General features: G+C 43.4%; 1 protein-coding gene across 1 annotated transcript; it reads right to left on the bottom strand.

Moving 5' to 3' along the window:
- Window positions 1-620: 620 nt before the first annotated feature.
- Window positions 621-7,726, bottom strand: LOC125883416 (endothelial zinc finger protein induced by tumor necrosis factor alpha-like). The gene is made up of 6 exons (XM_049567686.1): window positions 7,427-7,726; window positions 6,747-6,870; window positions 3,253-3,368; window positions 2,806-3,047; window positions 2,551-2,675; window positions 621-2,122 (listed from the first exon to the last, which is right to left on the bottom strand). Exons 1-6 carry the CDS (start codon window positions 7,614-7,616, stop codon window positions 787-789), a joined length of 2,133 nt encoding a protein of 710 aa, XP_049423643.1. The 5' UTR covers window positions 7,617-7,726; the 3' UTR covers window positions 621-786.
- Window positions 7,727-18,828: the final 11,102 nt, after the last annotated feature.

The following is an 18,828-nucleotide window of genomic DNA, read 5'->3' as shown; positions in this document are numbered from 1 at the left end:
AAAATAAACCCCTGATGAATCACTCAGTTCAGCAGGCCACTTTTTCATTCAGGTTCTTTTCAAGATATTTAGTTTTAAGTGTTGTGTTGCCGTGTAAATGTTGGATATTATACGACTATTCAAAGTTAGAATTGGTAGATGTTTCATATGGTCAAAATTCTGGAATATTAACGGCCACATTGAAACAAAGTTTAGTGTAAACCCTGATAGCCCTCAGGTCTAGTCCAGGTCGCCCTGGTGACTGAGCGGCATCATTATGAGCTGCCAAACCTCTGAAGCATTGTTAACTTTGTTAGAACTACTGGCTGTGCTGACACTGCTAACGGAGCCAACAGAGCTAACAGTTAACAATGCTAAAGGGCGTTTGTGGCTCAAGATGTATCCACCTACTCACTGAGGCGACCTGGGGTAGACCAGAGGGTGGGCACAATGTTTCCACAGCAACACAGTTGGGTTGGGAAGGCGATTCTGGCACTAATCGCCAAATGAGCGGCAACGCTAGCTAGCTCCCACCAGACCCTGTTGGTACACAGTGCAGTAAACGTACAGGCTGACATGAGTAACGGTCAATATCCCTACACTACAGTTTACCAGGTTTTCATGTCACCATCATGAGTGTACAGACAGACACAGACTACGCCAAATATTTTATTTGAGCCGTCTTTGCACAGCGTAACATGCAGTGAACTTTGCACAGAGTACGGGAGCCTTGACAGAACTTAAATAGGCAAAAACACAATCAATCAGTTTCACAAAAGAAAATTAATTTGGTCCACGTGCAACGAGTCACGTTGCAGCGTCTGCCACCAGGTGGCTCTTCATGTGTGTTTTCAGACAGTGGCTCTGAGTGAAGGCTTTGTCGCAGAGCGTACACTTGAACGGTCTCTCCCCGTTGTGGGTCCTCATGTGAACAGTTAGATATGTTTTGCGAGCGCATGCTTTCCCACAAACCCCACAAACAAACGGTTTGAGGCCTGAGTGGACCGTCACGTGGTTATCCAGATTAGTCTTGCGTTTGAAGGCCCAGCCACAGTCTGGGCAGCGGTACGGAGCCTCTCCGGTGTGGATTCGCATGTGAATTGTCAAAGGCCCCTTGGTGGTGAATCCTCTGCCGCATTCGCCGCAGCGGTACGGCTTCTCATTGGTGTGTCTTCTCATGTGGATCTGCAGCTGCTTGCTCGTCAGGAACATTTTGCAGCAAACGTCACAGAGGTACGACCTCTCTCTGTCCGTGTGAATCTTCTCATGTTGTCTCAGTGTCCCAGGAAGTTTGAAACGCCTTCCGCAAATCTGACAGCTGTGAGGTCTCTCCCCAGAGTGGGTCATCTTGTGGCGGGACAAAGATCTGTAGTCGCTGAGGGATTTGCCGCACACGCCGCAGAGGTGCGTCTTTTTGTTGGTGTGAGTCCTGCAGTGAGCTTGTAACTGTTCCTTCAGTGCAAACACTTTATGGCATGTGTAGCATTTGTGCAGCTTCCCCGCCTCGTGGAGTTTCTGGTGATCCACCAGGGACGCCTTCAACGCAAACGTGTCACCGCAAACATCACATTCGTGCGGCCTCTCCCCTGAGTGGGCAGCCACGTGCTCATTGAGGCTGAGAATACCGAGGAAAGACTCTCCGCAAATGTGACAGTCGTCAGTTTTGTGGTGACTTTGAAGATGATCCTTTAATGCCTCTGAAGACTCTGAGACCTCTCCGCACACTCCACAAAGACCTCCCGGATCGTCCACGTGACCCCAGGCATGTTTGACAAACACCACTTCTGATTTGTGCAGAGCTCCGCAGACTCTGCAGGAAAGAACGTCATCACTGTTCTCAGTCTCTGACTCAGACGTTCTGACACCACAGCGTTTGGCTTTTTCTTTCTTTGTCGAAGGCAGTTCAGAGTCTTTCAGCTCCTCGTTGCTCTTGTCAGGTTTCCAGTCGTCGTCGCTGTCATTCGCTTCTTCTCTTTCTTCTTCCTTCTCAAGATAATCGCCACCGTGCCCTTTGCTATCAACCGGCTCTGATATCCCACGATCCTCATCTTCAGCTCCCTCTGTTTCCATGTCTTGTGCTTGTGATGTCGAGCAGCTGGACAAAACGCCTTCTCCACCACCTTCCACCTCCTGAACAGGGCAGCTGTGGGAACCAGGAGCAGAAATTAAAAAGGTACCGAAACAATGCGTTCAAGTCTGTCTGATAATGTGCTGCAGGAGGTAACACATCACAATATGGCCAAAAGTATGTGGACATCTAATAGAGCAGTGAAATCTGCACTGACAAATATCTGCCGTGGAGTGGGTCACCTCTCCCAAGTCAGTTCATCTGGGTCGGCCACAAAAACACTCACAGCTGGGTTCCAGACGGCCTTTTGAAGCAACGCAAGCACAAGACCTGTTCCTCACGGCCTTCATGACCTCAGGTTCAACAGGCAAACTAGTGGCTCAGTAACTCGCCGTTCTCACACGTATGACTCTCACCTACAGCTGCCACGTTCAGGTGCCCACATACTTTAAGCCACTTAGTGTTTGTGTCACTCCTTTACAGTGACATTCCTTTTGAGTTACCTTGTTTGAGGACTGGTGTCATCACACGTCACCATGGCAACTGTGGACACAGACTCTTCAGTGCCGTCGTCTCTTGTCTGTTGAGGATGAATCTCCTCCTCGCTCGTCTGAGGTTCTGCTTGTGTCTGGAAAACAGAAAGGTCCATCTGAGATCCATCATCTGAAAACAAGCGATGGCTTCTTTCAAAAAACTTCCCAACAGTTAGAAACTGTTACAAACTCTTGTCTGTCATGAAACAGGAAGTGACAGAGTACCTTCAGTCTGATGTAGAGCGTCGACTTCCATCCTGTGCAGCCGATGTTTCTGTGGATCTCCTCCGCAGTCAGCGTCTTCACTCTCAAACGCTGTAACCTCCGTCTCTTGTCGGACGTTAAGATGTCAAAGCGTCTGTCGTCTCCGGACAGCTGAGGGAAGGTGGACCTCAGCAAGTCCAGAAAGTCTGTCTCCTGCAGTCCTCGAGGACACTTCAGCTTCAGCATCGGACACTTCTTTAGAACTGACGGGGGAAAGACGACAAAGTGAGAATTCACTGTGAGTTTTCCTTGAAGCAGCAGAGATTAGATCAGTGGTTTCCAAACTTTATTAAACCAGAGTAACCTGTTATTGAAGTCTTTCATTTAACTTCAGAAATCTAAAGAGAAGCTTGGTTCACCCAACATACAACTTCACACCACAAACTACTTACGACTTTGTACACATACCACTGTTTGAGAGCACGTCGGTGTGAGAGTCCTCCAGGATGCGGATCTTGAGATCGAGATGGTTCTGTGTGTCACTGACCTGAGGTCTGCCAGGTTTCCTCTTCTTATACTGACATCTGGGAGGAATAAAACCAGTAGAGCAAAAGAGATTCATCACATTCAGATACTGTGGTGCCTGAACCCTGAATACCTGCTCACAGTTCTAGTTGACTTAAAGACGCTAAGAAATTTATCAGGATGCATTAAGGTGCGGACACACCAAACTGACATCAAAGAACTAGCAGCGACGAAAGCCAACTGTTGCGTCGTCTACGTCGCCTCACGTCGCCCTGTGTCAGTTGCATTTGAACACACTACACGGACTACATCCGACGGCCAAGTAGCACGTACGTTCTGCGCCTGCGTGAGAGAGAGCGGAGTGAGAGAGTGGTACATCCTGTCAGCCGAGGGGTTTCCTATCTGTGCAGCCGAGCACCGCAGCACCTCCACGGACTATTACATCCAGACGGTCCCGGTGTTTCCTCCGCAGGCTCCACTTCACTCAGCTGCCCGATAAACCCGCTGCTTCTTCCTACTTTAACCTGAATAACAAACCAGGGCTCGGTGCTCCGGTTGGATCCAAACGGAGAGCCGGGGCTAGCTCAGAGACTAGTGGAGGCTAACTGGCTGTGCTTCCCTCCGGTCATGCTGCGGCTAACGCTCCGCTAGCCGCTCCCAGCTAGCTCCGGTTTGTTATTCAGGTTAAAGTGTGAAGAAGCAGCGGGTCTGTGGGGCAGCTGAGTGAAGTGGAGCCTGAGGAGGAAGCACCGGTTAGCCCCAGTTTCACTACAGGCAGATTCACTCGCTACAGGGGCGAGGAAATAAAACCTGAACAGCCAATCAGAGTGATCTCTCTCACCGACAAGCTCCGCCGCCAATTCAACATGCTTAATCGGCCGAAAAGTCACAGACGCCAAAGTGCTGACGGTACGGGACACACTGAAAAAACTAGGGCGACAGACGCTCACCGACGGCCCGACTTTGGTCGACGGCCGACCGTCGGCTTGGTGTGTCAGGGCTTTAAGATTTAAGTTACTGCTGGATATTTAATAATTTTCCTGCTGATACTAATATTTTTGGATTCGTAAGAAGCAACAGTACACCCTGTGTAAGTCAACAACAATCCCTAAAAATAAAAAATGAACACTTAAAACCCTCTATGGTCCGTATTATGATGTCAGTTGGAAAAAAAAAATTTGGATGTGTTTTTGTCATAAAAACAAAAAAACAACAAGATTTTAAGAAAATTTCAAAAACATTATTTTTTGATGACTGTTTGTGTGTGTTGTCTTGAGGCAACACTGGACCATCGTGGTAACTAAGTGAAAAAAGACAGTTTTGTTTAAAATGATTACAATTTATTAAAAACACTGCATAGCATTAAAGGTTTACAAATCATGTCATTTGGAAAGTTTAAAGCATTAAAAACAATCTTTCTATCATGTGTCGCTGACTGTGGAACAACGTGTTGGAATGAATGTGTCCAACAGTGTAAATATGGAACAACATACAAACAAACAAAAGCTCATAACCATGTTATCAACAATGGAACAAAACAGACCACGATACCAAACAACAAAGATGGTGAGTCAACCTTTAGTATGTGATCATTTGTGTTACATGTCAATGTTGACAGTGTCCGCGGTGTCTGTCGGTCCTCATGTGTTTTGTGTTGCTGCCATCACTGGCTCACTGCATATGTAAGTCCATGAAGCAGTTCTTCTGGGGTGTGAAGCACAGGTAGGTGGCGCACTTTCTGCACTTCACTTTCACTATACCCGTACAGCCGGGGTATCTGCACCGGCCCTTTTTCTCCCCCCACACAGGCCAGTGATCAGTGTTGTCATGACGCACAGTTGCTGATGGACCTCTGGGCCTCTTCTCAGCCTGGTCTCCCTCAGGCTGCTGTGATGGTCTCGCCCTCTTCAAGACTTTCCTCTCCATGCAGAGGCAACTAGCAACCTCTTCATCACTGAGTCCTAACTCATCCTCACTGTCATCTATTGGGACGACTAGTTTTGGTTTCTTCTTCCTTGAGGAGCCACAGAACATCGATGTGCTCATTCTGTCAATGGGAAAATGTGTGTAAAATAAAAGCGTATGCTGTACAGAGGAAGTAGTGCAACATAGTAGTATACTTAGGGCCCGTCCCGATACCCCCCCCTCTTAGCCCTACCCCTAGATTTGCGTGTTCCCGCGAGGGGTAGTGGTGTCCCAATTCCTTTTTGCGTGTAGGGGTAGGGGGCATAACGAGAGGTAGTGGGTATGAAACTAGCACTTCGGAGCAAGGGACTTCAGATGCTGACTTGCCAGCGAGGGGTAGACGTTGCCATGGCTACCACCAAGCAAGAGACGGGGTTCATACATGTGCGTATAATTTTGCAAATAAACATGGAACTTTTGTAAAAAGGTTTTCGAATAAATGTGCATTTGTGTAGAGAACGGTATAACAATTTTTTATTGCTATTCACGATGTCTAGATTGGAGTTGACAGAAAGCTAGCCAGCTAGCTAACATTACTGTTGTCAGGTTGCTTGTTAGCTAGCTCGCACTATCTGGTGTCTGTCATCTGTCCTGTTCTGCAAAATTGTCGGACTTTTCACATTACGATAACACGCCAGCTAGCATAACTATGGTGCCTCATAATGTTAGCTGGTTAGCTAGCTAGCTAGCAGAAGTCATCTGTCGTTCATTAAACGAAGCATGATGAACACAGCAAATGCGATCGGTAGGATGAATTCAACTGGAGACTCCATTGTAGATGCCGGTTGGAAATGTAGATGGCTCGCAGCTTCCTGTTTAAAATAGTCACGTATGCGTGAACGTAACCGACAACGTGACGTAGTGAGTGGTGTCCCAATTCCTACGGAAAGATTTCAACCTCTACCCCTCGTTGCTTCATTTTGAGGGCCAAGGGGTAGTGGGATTGGGCCTTACTATATACCCTGTTAAAACCTGATTTCTCCAACTTTACAATATGCTTTGAACAATGCCAAACACATGACATGGCCGCATTCCATAATGGTCCACTGTTGCCTCAAGGCAACATTTACATTTTCACAACTTTCCATTACTTACACAAAGTACATTAAACTATTGAAAAATAAAGTTTACTCATCTATTATCGTGAACCTATTTTTTCCTGGTTGTACAAAAAATGTTTTGAGGCCATTTCTAAGGGCAAAATGGGGAATGTCGTCCGTGGAAGGAAGGCTGGAGGAAAGGGCTTCAAAATGGATTCCAGAGAGTCATGTGACAAACTTAAACACTGCTACTGGTTTATTTAGGATCTCACCCCTCCTTTAAAGTATTACATGAGTTTAAATGGCCAAAATGTAGCATGTTGCCTCGAGGCAACACCAGACCATAGAGGGTTCAGTTTTCAAACACAAATCATTCACTTCCTGTCTCTGTGTCATGTAACAAGTGATACAACTGGCTGTTTATGGAGGAACCTTGATGGAGTTTCATCAGTCGAGTCGTCCAGGTTCTGTGGACGCTCAGTGGACTCATCCTCCTCCTCATCTTCACCCTCCTCCTCTTCCTCAACAGGGCCAAAGCCCCTGCTGCACTTCTCACCTGAACAAGACATCAATTAATTCCACTTCGCATTTCTGAATTTTTTTTATTATGAGTAAAATTACAGGCAGAACGTGAAGTGTGGTCAGCTCATGCCAAACTCCATTAACAAAATACGGTATTTTAACTTCCCTCGCCTAATGTAACATCATACATGTGAAGCACATATGATTTAATACCATTAATAATAACACTGGTGTCTCTGCGTGAATTCGGCCTTCACAAAGCAGCAACACCTGAAAGGGAAGTCCTCATGAATCAACGTGTGAGTTGAGCTCAGTTGCTTTATTTGCTGCGAGTCTGGGACAGGGACAGGAACATAATACCGCATCAAACAGCTAAATGATGTGCTCGTTTGTCAGTTACAGGTATGCCGAATTAAATAATAAGTCGTTTTCATTACAGAAACATGTTCAGTTTATTAATTTGTTGTATGCGGGTTTGTTGACAGCCACATAAATATTAAATTGCAGAATATCTAAACGGAGTTCGGCATGTGCCTACTTCAACATAGCTTAATGATTTTGATTTGTACCCCAGGGAATGAAACACCCACCTGCTTTGATGCAGAAGACCTGAACCTGCAGAGCCTCCAGCTGTCTCCTCTGCCGGCTGATCTCCTCTCTGAGCACCGAAGCCTCCTCCTCGTACCCGGCTACGAGTCTGTCCACAGCCGCTAAGATCTCCTGGGAGGCGGCGGTGAGTCTGTCGGTGATGAATCCTCTCAGAACATCTGCTTTAGACATTTTACTGTGAACTCTGAGCCTCGTGTCCGCTCACACTCTACACACATTTAATTATCTTCATTAAAGAACCATTCTCTTTGCGCGTTGTTTACTAGCTCGACCCGTTTCCGGCTCCGGTGCGTGCATAAATGTCATCCGAGTAGAAATCGAGATCAGAGCAGTGTTCCGCGTCTGCTGCGATTGAGATCTAATAAATTAAGAAAATAATAATAATTAAAAAAAAAAAAAACAATAATAAGAATAATAATTATTATTATTATTAGAATTAGAATTAAAATAATAATAATATGTTAAAATTGTATAAACGTGCAAGTAGAAATTTAATCATATCACATTTAATCATAAATATTCTCCTATTCGTCCCGAGATAAACAGCAATGAAGGAGGTGAAAAATAAAATAAACTCGTGAAAGATAAATTAAAGTAAGAATGCAGGATGATATCAGCATGTCATCTGTATCAGCCATATCGTCTTTAAAATGAACTATAAAAATTCACTTCACATGTCTCCATCTGCTGGTGGGCCGTCACGATAATAAGAGTGCACATGTATTATAGGATGGTAATTCCACTACAGAGGAGACGTGATGATCACTGACATCAGGTGGAGAAAAAAATGGATATCTGTATTGGTCCAATGAGTTGTTATATCAGCATACTGGGCATCGGCAAAAACCCAATATCATGCATCCCAAAATTAAATGTTTTTAAATGTTTTATTGACTGTAAAAACAAAACTATCATAAATTAGCCTGAAGAACAAAATAATATTTGTGTGTAATTGTTTAATGTAAAGATCTTCACAGCTCATTAAAGAAACAAGACTGATGACATGTGCTCAGTGTCCTCACTGGGAGCCACTGATGGGAGATATTGTATTACAATAAAAGTACAAATACCACGATGTAAAATACTCTAATACAAGAAAAACTCCTGCATTTAAACTCCTTCTTCAATAAAAGTATTATCTGCTTAAAGAACAAGTTTTTATTGCAGTGACAGAGAACAAACACAGGGGGGCGCTCCTGCACAGAGCAGCATGCTGTTACATACTCATCACAATATAGAGAAACAACACAAAAACCAAAACCAGTGTGTTTGCTCCAGTTGGAAAAAAATATTATAAATAAATGTTATTTAATATAAGTCCTCGTGTTCTGAGACGTTTGTCTTTGTCGAGCTTCATCAAACATGCAGAGTTTCAAAACAACTTCTAAACTGTTCTGTATCTGTTCTTCACTCATTCTGGAGAACTGTGACAAAACCCTAATTTTAACCCTTATTTTATTTTTATTTTGACTCTGCAGGAGTCCTGGTGATGTAGTGAACTCATTTTATTCCTGACTGATGGAGTTGACAAAAATCTGGGACACATATTTTTACCATTTCTGTCTTGTCTCAGCCAGCAGTTTAACTGAATTTTACTTTTTTTTTTTTAATCATATGTTTTTATCTTTTTTTCTCTCTCTCTCACAAATGTTGTGTTCGGCACTTTGTGTTGCATCTTATTATTATCATTTAATATTATTATTACATCTGTAAAGAGCCAACATTTTTATAATGAATATATTTAAAAACAAAAATGACTATAGCAGTACTGTTAGTTACTGTTTTGACACATTTTTTAATAGTTTGAAGTTGTGACGTTTCGTCTGGGCGAGGATGTTTTTTGACACAGGGGAAGTTAAGAAGTTAAAAACATGTATATAAAGTCTTTAAAAAATAAAATGTCACCCCAGAAACAGAATTAGCGTGTTGACAAGTTATAACTGGGGAGACATGAATTGTCCCAGTTCAGCACACAGAGGACTGTCTGAACAGACCGAGGGTCTAGGTACCACGTCTGAAGGGTCACTGCTGGTTCCACAGGTGCTGGACTGAAAGGGTTTGGTGGAGACAGGGCTTGTCTGTACCAAGTGAATTTCTGGTACCATGAGGTGACTGTGGATGTGACTGCAGTCGATGAGCTCAAGACTTTTTTGAGTTGTGGAAAAAAATCTTTGATCCAAGCGTCATCAATTCAGAGATCTGAAATCATGCAACAAGAGTCTAAATGTGACCTCCATTTTATCGACCTTTTGTTGCTGAGCAACCTTCAACACTCCTCCTCCTCCTCCTCCTCCTCCTCCTCGTGTCTCCCCCCCTCCACCTTCTCTTGTTCTATTTTCACCGGCATGCTCGACTTCCTGGGCTTCTTCTTCGGCATGGGGTCGCCTGACTCCCACCGCCGCTGCCGATTGGTCAGCAGGCTGGTGCTAGCCTCCTCTGGTTTCCCCTCTGTGACATCACAGTCACATGACGCTGGGCGACTGTCACAACTGGCCATGGGGATGGGGGCGGGGCCAGTGAGGGGAGCAGGTGCGGTGAGGCTGAGCAGGTGTCGACAGTGTTCAGTTTTCTCCACCGCAGGAACGACAAGAGAGACAAGACAAGGAGAGGAGCCCAGTGAAGGAGCACTGTGAGCGGGGAGGAGGGGGGGAGGAGGTGGGACCAGGTTGGATCTGTAGGTGGAGCCATTCAGGGCGAAGTTCTGGTTGGTGTTTTGGCTCAGAGGCTGAGGCAGAGGGTGAGAAGACGGAGGAGGGGAGTCTGAGTGAGGGGGTGTGTCGCTCTGGCAGCCATGTTTGGAGTTTGTATGAACATTTAACCCGTTCCTCACGGTGTGTGTGCGCATGTGTGCGTCATCATGATCGTGTTGCCAAAGTGTGTCGCTGATATGTTTTTCCTTGCACATACGTGTGTGAGTGTTGTGTACATCTTTGCGAGCCTTATATGTTAGTGTGTCAGAGTATAGGCTTGAGTGCGGGTCAGTGTGTGTGTTTTTTTGTATGTGTGCGTCTCTGCCGGCGCCCGTGTGTAACCGTGGGTTTGGGTTGGCGCTGTGTCGGTTTCGGCTGCGCAGAGAGCTGAAGACCATGGTGCAGCCCACGACCGTGCAGCGATGTTTGATCTTCAAGTGGACAGCGTTGTAGTGGATCTTCAACGTTCCTGCACAAACAAGAAGAAGAAGTGGTGCTCTTGTTAAGTTTGTGTCGACTGGCCAGGTAGAACCAATCCAGCTCAAACATACACCAATAAAACGACAGATGAGATTCTCTTCTGACAAACACATCACAACACCACTGTGGTCTTGTTTCTCCAAAGTAAAAAGTTATATTCTTTTGCTCTCTGAAAACCAGGAGAGGACCTCGAATTATACTTTGTGGAACCCCATGACACAAGATTAGCAGTTGACCTCAAATTGAACCCTGTGGAACACCAAGAGGCAAGTTTGCAGAGGACCTTGAATAGAACAATAAGACACAAGCTTGTGTCTGTAAAACATCAAGAGACAAGCTTATGAGGGGACCTTCAAATTGATCCTGTGACACACCAAGACACAAGGTTACTAATGGACCTCGGCTTGATCCTATAAAACATCAAAATACAATTAGCAGAGAACCTCGAATTGAACCCCGACAACACCAAGACATGAGGTTAACAGAGGGCCTTGAATTGAACCTTGTGGAACACCAAGAGGCAAGCTTGTCAGGTGACCTTTAAATTGAACCTGTGGAACACAAGACACAAGGTTATCAGTGGATCTCAAATTAAGCCCAGTGGAGCATCAACACATTAGGTTACCAGAGGCCCTTGAACTGAACCCTGTGGAACACCAAGACATCAGATCAACAGTAGAAGACCTTAAAGTGAACCCTGGCAAAGTCAAAACCACAAGATCAGTAGAGGAACTCAAATTTGACCTTGTGGAAGTCCAAAGCAGTCGACCAGTAACAGATCCAGGATTGGACTTTGTGGAACCCCAAATAAAGTAGAAGAACTAAAATTAAACCTTGTGGAACTGGCATCCACTCTGAGTAACAGACATGCAGCAGAAATAACATTCCTACCTTTGTCATAGAAGCTTTTCCCACAAACGCCACAGCACACCCTGCCCTTCCGACCTCCTGCGGGTGAAAGAGAAGGAAGGGAGCAGAGGGAAGAGGGGAGAGGACGGAGTGAGGAAGACGGGGAGGAGTGAGGATGTAGGGAGGAAGAAAAGGAAGAGGTAGGAAGAGGACAGAGGAAGGAGGAAGAGAAGGATGGGAGAGGATTTAGAGAGAAGGAGGAGGAGCTGTGCAGCTTCTGGGAGATCTTCAGGGGAGTGGAGGAAGAGGAGGAAATTGACGAATGGTGTGATGAAGAAGCAGGAATAAGTGAGGAGCTTAAGGAAGGAGAGAGTGAGGAGGTGTTCTCCTGTTTGGCCACGCCCCTGTGCTGGTCAGGCTCCTGGTCACTGTGGGATCGGCGGTCCTGATGCCATGTTGAGTGAGGAGGGTGTGGCTTGTCAGGATCTGCTTTGATTTTAAAACCTGGTTCAAACTCAGTCTGCTGCAGACTGCGATCATTTTCTTGTTCTCTTCTTCCTCCTTCTTCTTGCCTGTGTCTCTCAGGCAGTTTGGTCCCACTGAGCTTCCGTAGGCACTGTGTGAGCTTACTGGGAGGAACAAGCTCCTGAAACAGAGAAAGAAGAAGGAGGGCTCACGCTGAGAAGAGCTGGCTTTCATAAACGAGATCTTGGAGGAGAACATCATTTCAGTTAATTACCTTGGTGGGAGGAACCAAACAGTGCAAGGCGGGGCTTGGAAAGTGGAAAGGCAGAAGCAAAGACGGTCCACCTGGAAAGTTTTCAAAATGGTGGACAGGTTCACTGTGATCAACAGGACTGTTCTTCTTAAAGCGGCAGACCCTGGTCACCAGACGTGAATCTCCTCTCGTGTTCTTAAACACTTCTGGAGTTCCCCCGTTGCGCTCGATGAACGTGTTGATGTTTGACTGGCAGCTCTTTGGGGCGGGGCTTAGCTCTGGATCAGAGAGGTGATTGACAGCTGTCAGGCACTGCAGGGTCATCAACTCGACTATGGGACGCGTCTCGCCGAAGCGAAGGAACTGTTTGAGGATGAGCAGCTCTTCTTCAGGGGCCACCATCAGCCAGCGGTCCAACACCTTCCCACTGGGGTGCTGAAGAGAAACAAACCTCAGCGTGAACGGATCAAAGTGGTCAAGACTCCAGCGTATTCTCCCTCTTGACTCGTCACATATCGACACTTAATCAGCGGACTTTTCTACACATGTCGCATCTTAGGTGTGTCTGTTGTTGACGTTGTGGGACGGTGCATCGTATGTTTTCAAAATACAGGAAATGTATAGTTTCTGCTCGCTAGATGCAGACAGTCTTTCAAAATAATGTCACAGCAAACGTGCAATAAACGCACCTGGTTAGGTTCAGATAAAAACATCATGGTTTGTCTCAACATTTACACAGGAAGTGAACGTCAGACCCGTCCTACACAGACCATCCAGCCCCTTATGTTGTTTTCTGGAGGCGTTAAACTGACGCCGCCCAGCAGCGTATCCTACCGCTGTGAAAGGATGGCCAAGTGGTGGTATTAGACGACTTCAGCATGAGAACAGGTTGAAGATTCACGACAGAAGAAAATACTTGAGCCCATAAATCCTGATTTCATAGCCGAGGAACCAGACAAGACAAGTCAGGAGGGCTTTGCTCAGCCTGCTGCTCCTGTGGGAACTGCCCATTGGTCCGACATCCCATTGTTCTGACCATATTAAACTCATTGTTCCGAAGTCCGTTCCGAAATCATCATGATACCCTGTGGTTAAGGTCTGGTTAGGTTTAGGCACAAAAACCACTTGGTTAGGGTCAGGAAAAGATCATGGTGTGGGTTAAAATGAAAAAGAAAATGACAAACACATAAGCCGTGAGCCTGCTCCGCCTCAAGACGGTCGCGGCGCACCATACGCCCGCCGCGAGCCGTTCAGCGCCGCGGACAGTCGGACTAATGGGATGTCGAACCAATGACATGGACCCGCTCCTGCGACCCGTTTGACAACAAGCTAGTTTGCAAGTCAGTGGTTGTGGGGGCAGTTATTGCACGACAGTTAGCGCGTGGCGGTGTGAAAGCAGCTTCAGACATCAGATATCACTATGACATCGTGTCATTGACTGTGTAAGTGTTTACCTGCAGCATGTACCCTCTGACATAGTCCCCCAAACTCCAGCCCAGTGTGTGCAGGATGTGGCCGACCTGAAGACAACAAAAAGAATCTGTTACACATCAAATGTAATTCATTACTTCACTGCATAGTAAGACCAATTTGTGACATTTCCTCTTATTCAAAAGGTTCCTACCAAACACCCAGGTGTACCTGATCTGGGGTCAGGATGCTGTAGAGACGATCCAGCAGAATCTTCAGCCGAACAGGAACAGCCTGAGCTCCGTACAGGACCAGGGAGCTCAGGTCGAACACCAGCCCAGGAAGAGCCACCTCCACTGGGCCGCAGCTGGAGGGCGGCTGGGTCTGAAACTGGAGCTTGGCCAGAGCTGGAGGGGAAGAGGACGACACGTGTTATCTCCTCGTCGTGCACTGGACAGAATATCTGAGACCAGTCAACAACTCGTGAATATTTTAAAACTGGAAATAAAAACTGTTTGAACGACAGTAAGGAAACACCTGCTTAATATTATGGACTGAAAACACTGTGTGTGCAGATGCTCTGTCCAGATGTTCCTGGTGATGTGATGACAGCGACACCTGACTTCATGTCACCGTGGCGACTGAATACATCTGCAGTGTGTGTGTGTGTGTGTGTGTGTGTGTGTGTCAGTAGGTGTGTAAAGTCCAACACTGTGACGCTGTCAAACTGCAGATTGTCTCTCTGTCTTGAACACTGAGCAGACGAACAGGTTGTTTTTCACATTTTAGACGTCACAGGAAGTTTTGTTGGGATCAGAAAACGTGAGCGGCTGCAGTCAGTCAGTGCATGATGTCGAGATCATACCTGAATAACATCAGGACTGTGGGAGGTTTAATCGTACTATGACGAGGGATTCTATAAAATGAGGTTGACTCTGACTTGTTTTCTGCTAAACAACCTCCAGTCTGTGAGGAACTAAAAAGGTTTGTTGCCGTTCACCACGAGAGTCTTTGAAACATTTAATCCACTACGTAGAGATTCACAATCAATTTTTATTTTTTGTTTTAGTTATTTTAGTTTATTCTACTAAAGACCTGCATTATGGGGACAAAAATCTTAGGTGGACACCTTCACTGTGGAGACACAAATCTTGGGTGGACACCTTCACTGTGGAGACACAAGTGTTTGGTGGACATCCACATAGTAGGGACAGTAACCAGTTTTAACACCTGCATTGTGGGGACGTACTGTATTGTAGGGACAGCAGAGACAGTCCTTTCATGTTCATCATTAGAGCCAAAATGTCCTCACAGGTAATGGTACCAACATTAGTGCATGTGCATGTGTGTGTGTGTGTGTGTGTGTGTGTGTGTGTCTTACCGTGTGCGACCCAGCCGTGTCCACAGCGATCACATGACCTGAGCTGGACAGTTCCTGGTTTGAAACACGCACAGCTGCAGCCGGACACTGTGCACCTGACAGACTGGTGAACACGACACATTAACACTCTTTATATTCAATACGTTCCACAGCTTAAACTGAATGAAGGACATTTCCTGTCGTGGTTATGACTTATCTGTAAATTCAATATTCAACACACACACACACATACATATACAGCAACATACCTCCTCAGTGTCCGGAGTCATCCTCATGTCTCGGTCCTGCAGTCAGAACATAAACAGCCTCCTGATTGGTCAAATAAAACTAAAGGACAAAGGTCATAGTTTATTTTAACACGGTCATAAATTATTCACAATATAATTCATATTTCTGATATAAAAAATATAAATAATAAATAATAGTAAATAATAATAGGTGACATTAGGAAACAAAAGAGTCATTATTTATCTTTAATTTTAATTAATTTTATGTTTATTTTGAATTCATTCTTTAAACTTTTTCATCTCTAGGGTTATTCTTTTAATGAAACACAACGGTGATGATTTACGGTGATAAATAAGTTCTGATACAATTTAAATTTTAAAAGTTCTACATTGATTTATCACAAACTCACTGATCACTGAGAGCTCATTAAGATTCACATTTATTTACTGTGTATTTTTTTTTTTTAATTAGTGAGAATAGTTGTTTGTTTGTATACAGATAAAATAATAACAGGTGATGTCAGGAAACAAAAAACTACAAAAAGATTTGACTTTATTATTATTATTATTATTATTATTACATTTTTACTTTATTTTTGAACAAACTGGTTTTCTCAAAGAAACAATTTATTCTTTTTAAATATCTTTAATACATTTCTTAGACTCATGAACATATTTTACATTAGATGTTTTTATATTTATTATTATGGAATCATTTTTCATTATATTTATTCTAATACAACAATTTGTTCTGTATGTTTTTTTTTAATCTTTTTAAAACATATTTTCATTTCATTTTTAAACAAACCAGCTGGTTCTAATTTTTTTTTTCTTGGTCCTTTGATGAATGTCACCCACAGATGAAATATTGATTATTGGTAATAGTAATGAGCAGCTCATCACTTTGCTGCTGAGTGAAATTAAAACACATCTACTTGAAATGTGGCTTTTACATTAAAGCTGACGACACAATGATGTGTTTGAATATTAAAATGAAACAATTAATTATTAATAATAAAATAATACTTTATGAACTATTTAAATATTGACATATTTAATAAAAACCACACTCACCTGTCAGTTTGTTGTTAAATTCACCGCTGATGAAAAACAGTCTCCTTTTCTTCGTCTCTTAACTCTCCTTCACTCGTTCCTCCACATCTCCTCTTCTTTATTTCTTCGTCCTGTTGTTTCTTGTTTTCTGTGACGATTCTTTCTTCTTCCTTTGTTTGCTCAGTAAACCATCGGCTCCTCTTGTTCCTGTGTTAAACTCCACGTTCTGTGTCATATAAACACTGATTGCTTTTTTCTTTTATGTCTCTCCATCCTTTGACTCCTCCCACTGACTGAGCTCAACAGATGTGATTGGACGACAGATTGATGCCTGGATGAACATGTATGTTCAGCATCTTCACTCTTCCTTCTGTCATTGGTTTGTCCCCAGATGAGAAGAGGAAGATGATAATGATGATGATGGTGGTACTGTGTGTGTGTGTGTGTGTGTGTGTGTGTGTGTGTGTGTGTGTTTCAGCCACATTACAAACCACAAACACAGAGGAGGGTCAGAGGTCAGAGGTCAGAGGTAACTGCAGAGGACAGTAGAAGTAAAATATGGCAGCAAATGGAGAGAGTAAACTACAAGTACAGTACTCTAGGAAATGTACTTAGTTACTTTCCACCACTGTGTCTGCAGTTTTTGTAGCTTCCTCTTCGACGCTTACAGTCTGACATTTTGTCACCTGCACGCTGCGCTCAGGAGCGTCCCGAACACAGCTACATAAGAAGACAACGTAAAACTCCCGACAGATAAACACACCTCCACACGCTGAGAGGGATTACTGCTGGAGGAGTCTGGACAACACGCCGGCATGTGATGCATAAAAACCAAACATTAATGGGATACAAAGAAAATAAAATACTTGGGCATTAATATCAGCGAGAATTTAGAGGATTTGTGTGAAAATAAATAATAAGGCAGGACTTGAGTCGATGGGGATTAATACCAGATGGAATTATTAACAGAGTAAAAACAATAAAAATGATGGTTCTTCCACAATTTTTATTTCTTTTTCAAACGCTATCTATAGTGATACCAGGGATGTATTTTAAAAAACTGCAATAAAGTGATTTCAACATTTATTTGGAATAATAAAATTTCAAAATTCCAAATTTACAGAATTATGTTTTTTACTACACAAATCCTGACAACAATGAAGTGGACGAAAAGGGAATCAGAAACCAAATGGATCAATATCGAAAGAGAAACAGCAACAATATGAATTGGGACATTAACATTTACAGGGAAAACAATATGGAAAAAATACACAGGGCAGAGGTACTGCATTAAAAATACACTGGCAAACTGGGAACAGTTTTGCAAAACTTTAAAAATAGATAACAAAGGTATATTACACAGAGAAATGGCAGATGACCCAGATTTTATTCCAAATAAATCAGATAAAATTCTGGACTGTTGGGCTAGAAAGACTTTGGTAAATGTTTCTCAATTAATCACAAACTACACGATAAACTCATATGAAGAGACTTCGACCAAATACGAATTAGACCCAAAGCATTTTTTCAAATATTTGCAGGTGAGAAGCTATATTAGGAAACATCTAGAAGAAGATACATTAAAAAATGATCTGATTCAATATATGACTCAAAATAGAAACAAAACTAAAGGAAATCTTTCAAATTACTGCAGAAGTTTAACAGGGTGGAAAATAAAGTAAAAGAGAAATGGGAAAAAGAATTAACTGAAATAGCAGTAGATGATTGGAAAAATTCATTAGGCGAAAATTTTAAAACATCACAATCAAAATACTGGAGGGAGTTCACATGGAAAGTGAGCATGAGATACTTTATTACGCCCGACAAACTTCGGAAGTGTTATCCTGGAGTAGAGATTGGATGTTGGAGGGGATGTGGGGGACAGAAGGTAAATTATACACGCCTTCTTTTCATGCCCAGTATTGACAACATATTGGGAAGAAGTCCAAAAAACTCTTCAGTATATATTTGATTTAAAAGAATTTTTGAAAATTGAAAATTGGTTAGGTCTCCATTTAGGAGGAAAGATAAAATCAAAAGATATTCATTTTTTCAACATATTGAGAGCATCGGCCATGAAACAGGTGACAAAAACATGGAAACTTCCAAATAAACCAAAATTAAAAGCATGGGTATTAGCAACAGAACAAATTTTGGATATGGAAAGATTAACTTTTACAAACAGGGATCACATATACAAATGGAACAAGTTGTTTTGTAAAGATAGGTTTACCAAAATAACAGAAATTTTTAACCAAATTAAAGACATGAAATGAGCAGTTTGTTTTAATTTGTTTGTTTGCAACTTAACTTGTGTACAGCCAAGACCCCGTCCTCATTTCTCAATCAGTCAAACAGAGAAAATGCAGTAGTGACCTGAACTGTCACATTAGCTTGTGTTCCCTGTCCTGTTGTATGGTTTCTCCTGACAGATCATTGATGTAACAACGAGTTGCTCTCTGAGCTGTTGACCAGTGAAGGAAAACACTCGACAGAACACAAGTTTGAAAACATAAAGGAAATACATAGATGTATTAAAGAGAACCGGATAACACATTGATAAATGGCCCCTCAT

Source organism: Epinephelus fuscoguttatus, linkage group LG23 (assembly GCF_011397635.1).
Source record: "Epinephelus fuscoguttatus linkage group LG23, E.fuscoguttatus.final_Chr_v1".
Classification (NCBI taxonomy): domain Eukaryota; kingdom Metazoa; phylum Chordata; class Actinopteri; order Perciformes; family Serranidae; genus Epinephelus; species Epinephelus fuscoguttatus.
This window is presented reverse-complemented; position numbering and strand designations above follow the sequence as displayed.

Bases quoted from the DNA above. Each gene is read 5' to 3' on its own strand.
- LOC125883416 (XM_049567686.1), bottom strand. From the start codon at position 7,616: ATGTCTAAAGCAGATGTTCTGAGAGGATTCATCACCGACAGACTCACC. The intron at 6,871-7,426 runs GTGGGTGTTTCA...TGTCTTGTTCAG, and splicing joins GGTCTTCTGCATCAAAGCAG to GTGAGAAGTGCAGCAGGGGC. The intron at 2,676-2,805 runs GTACTCTGTCAC...TCTGTTTTCCAG, and splicing joins CGCTCTACATCAGACTGAAG to ACACAAGCAGAACCTCAGAC.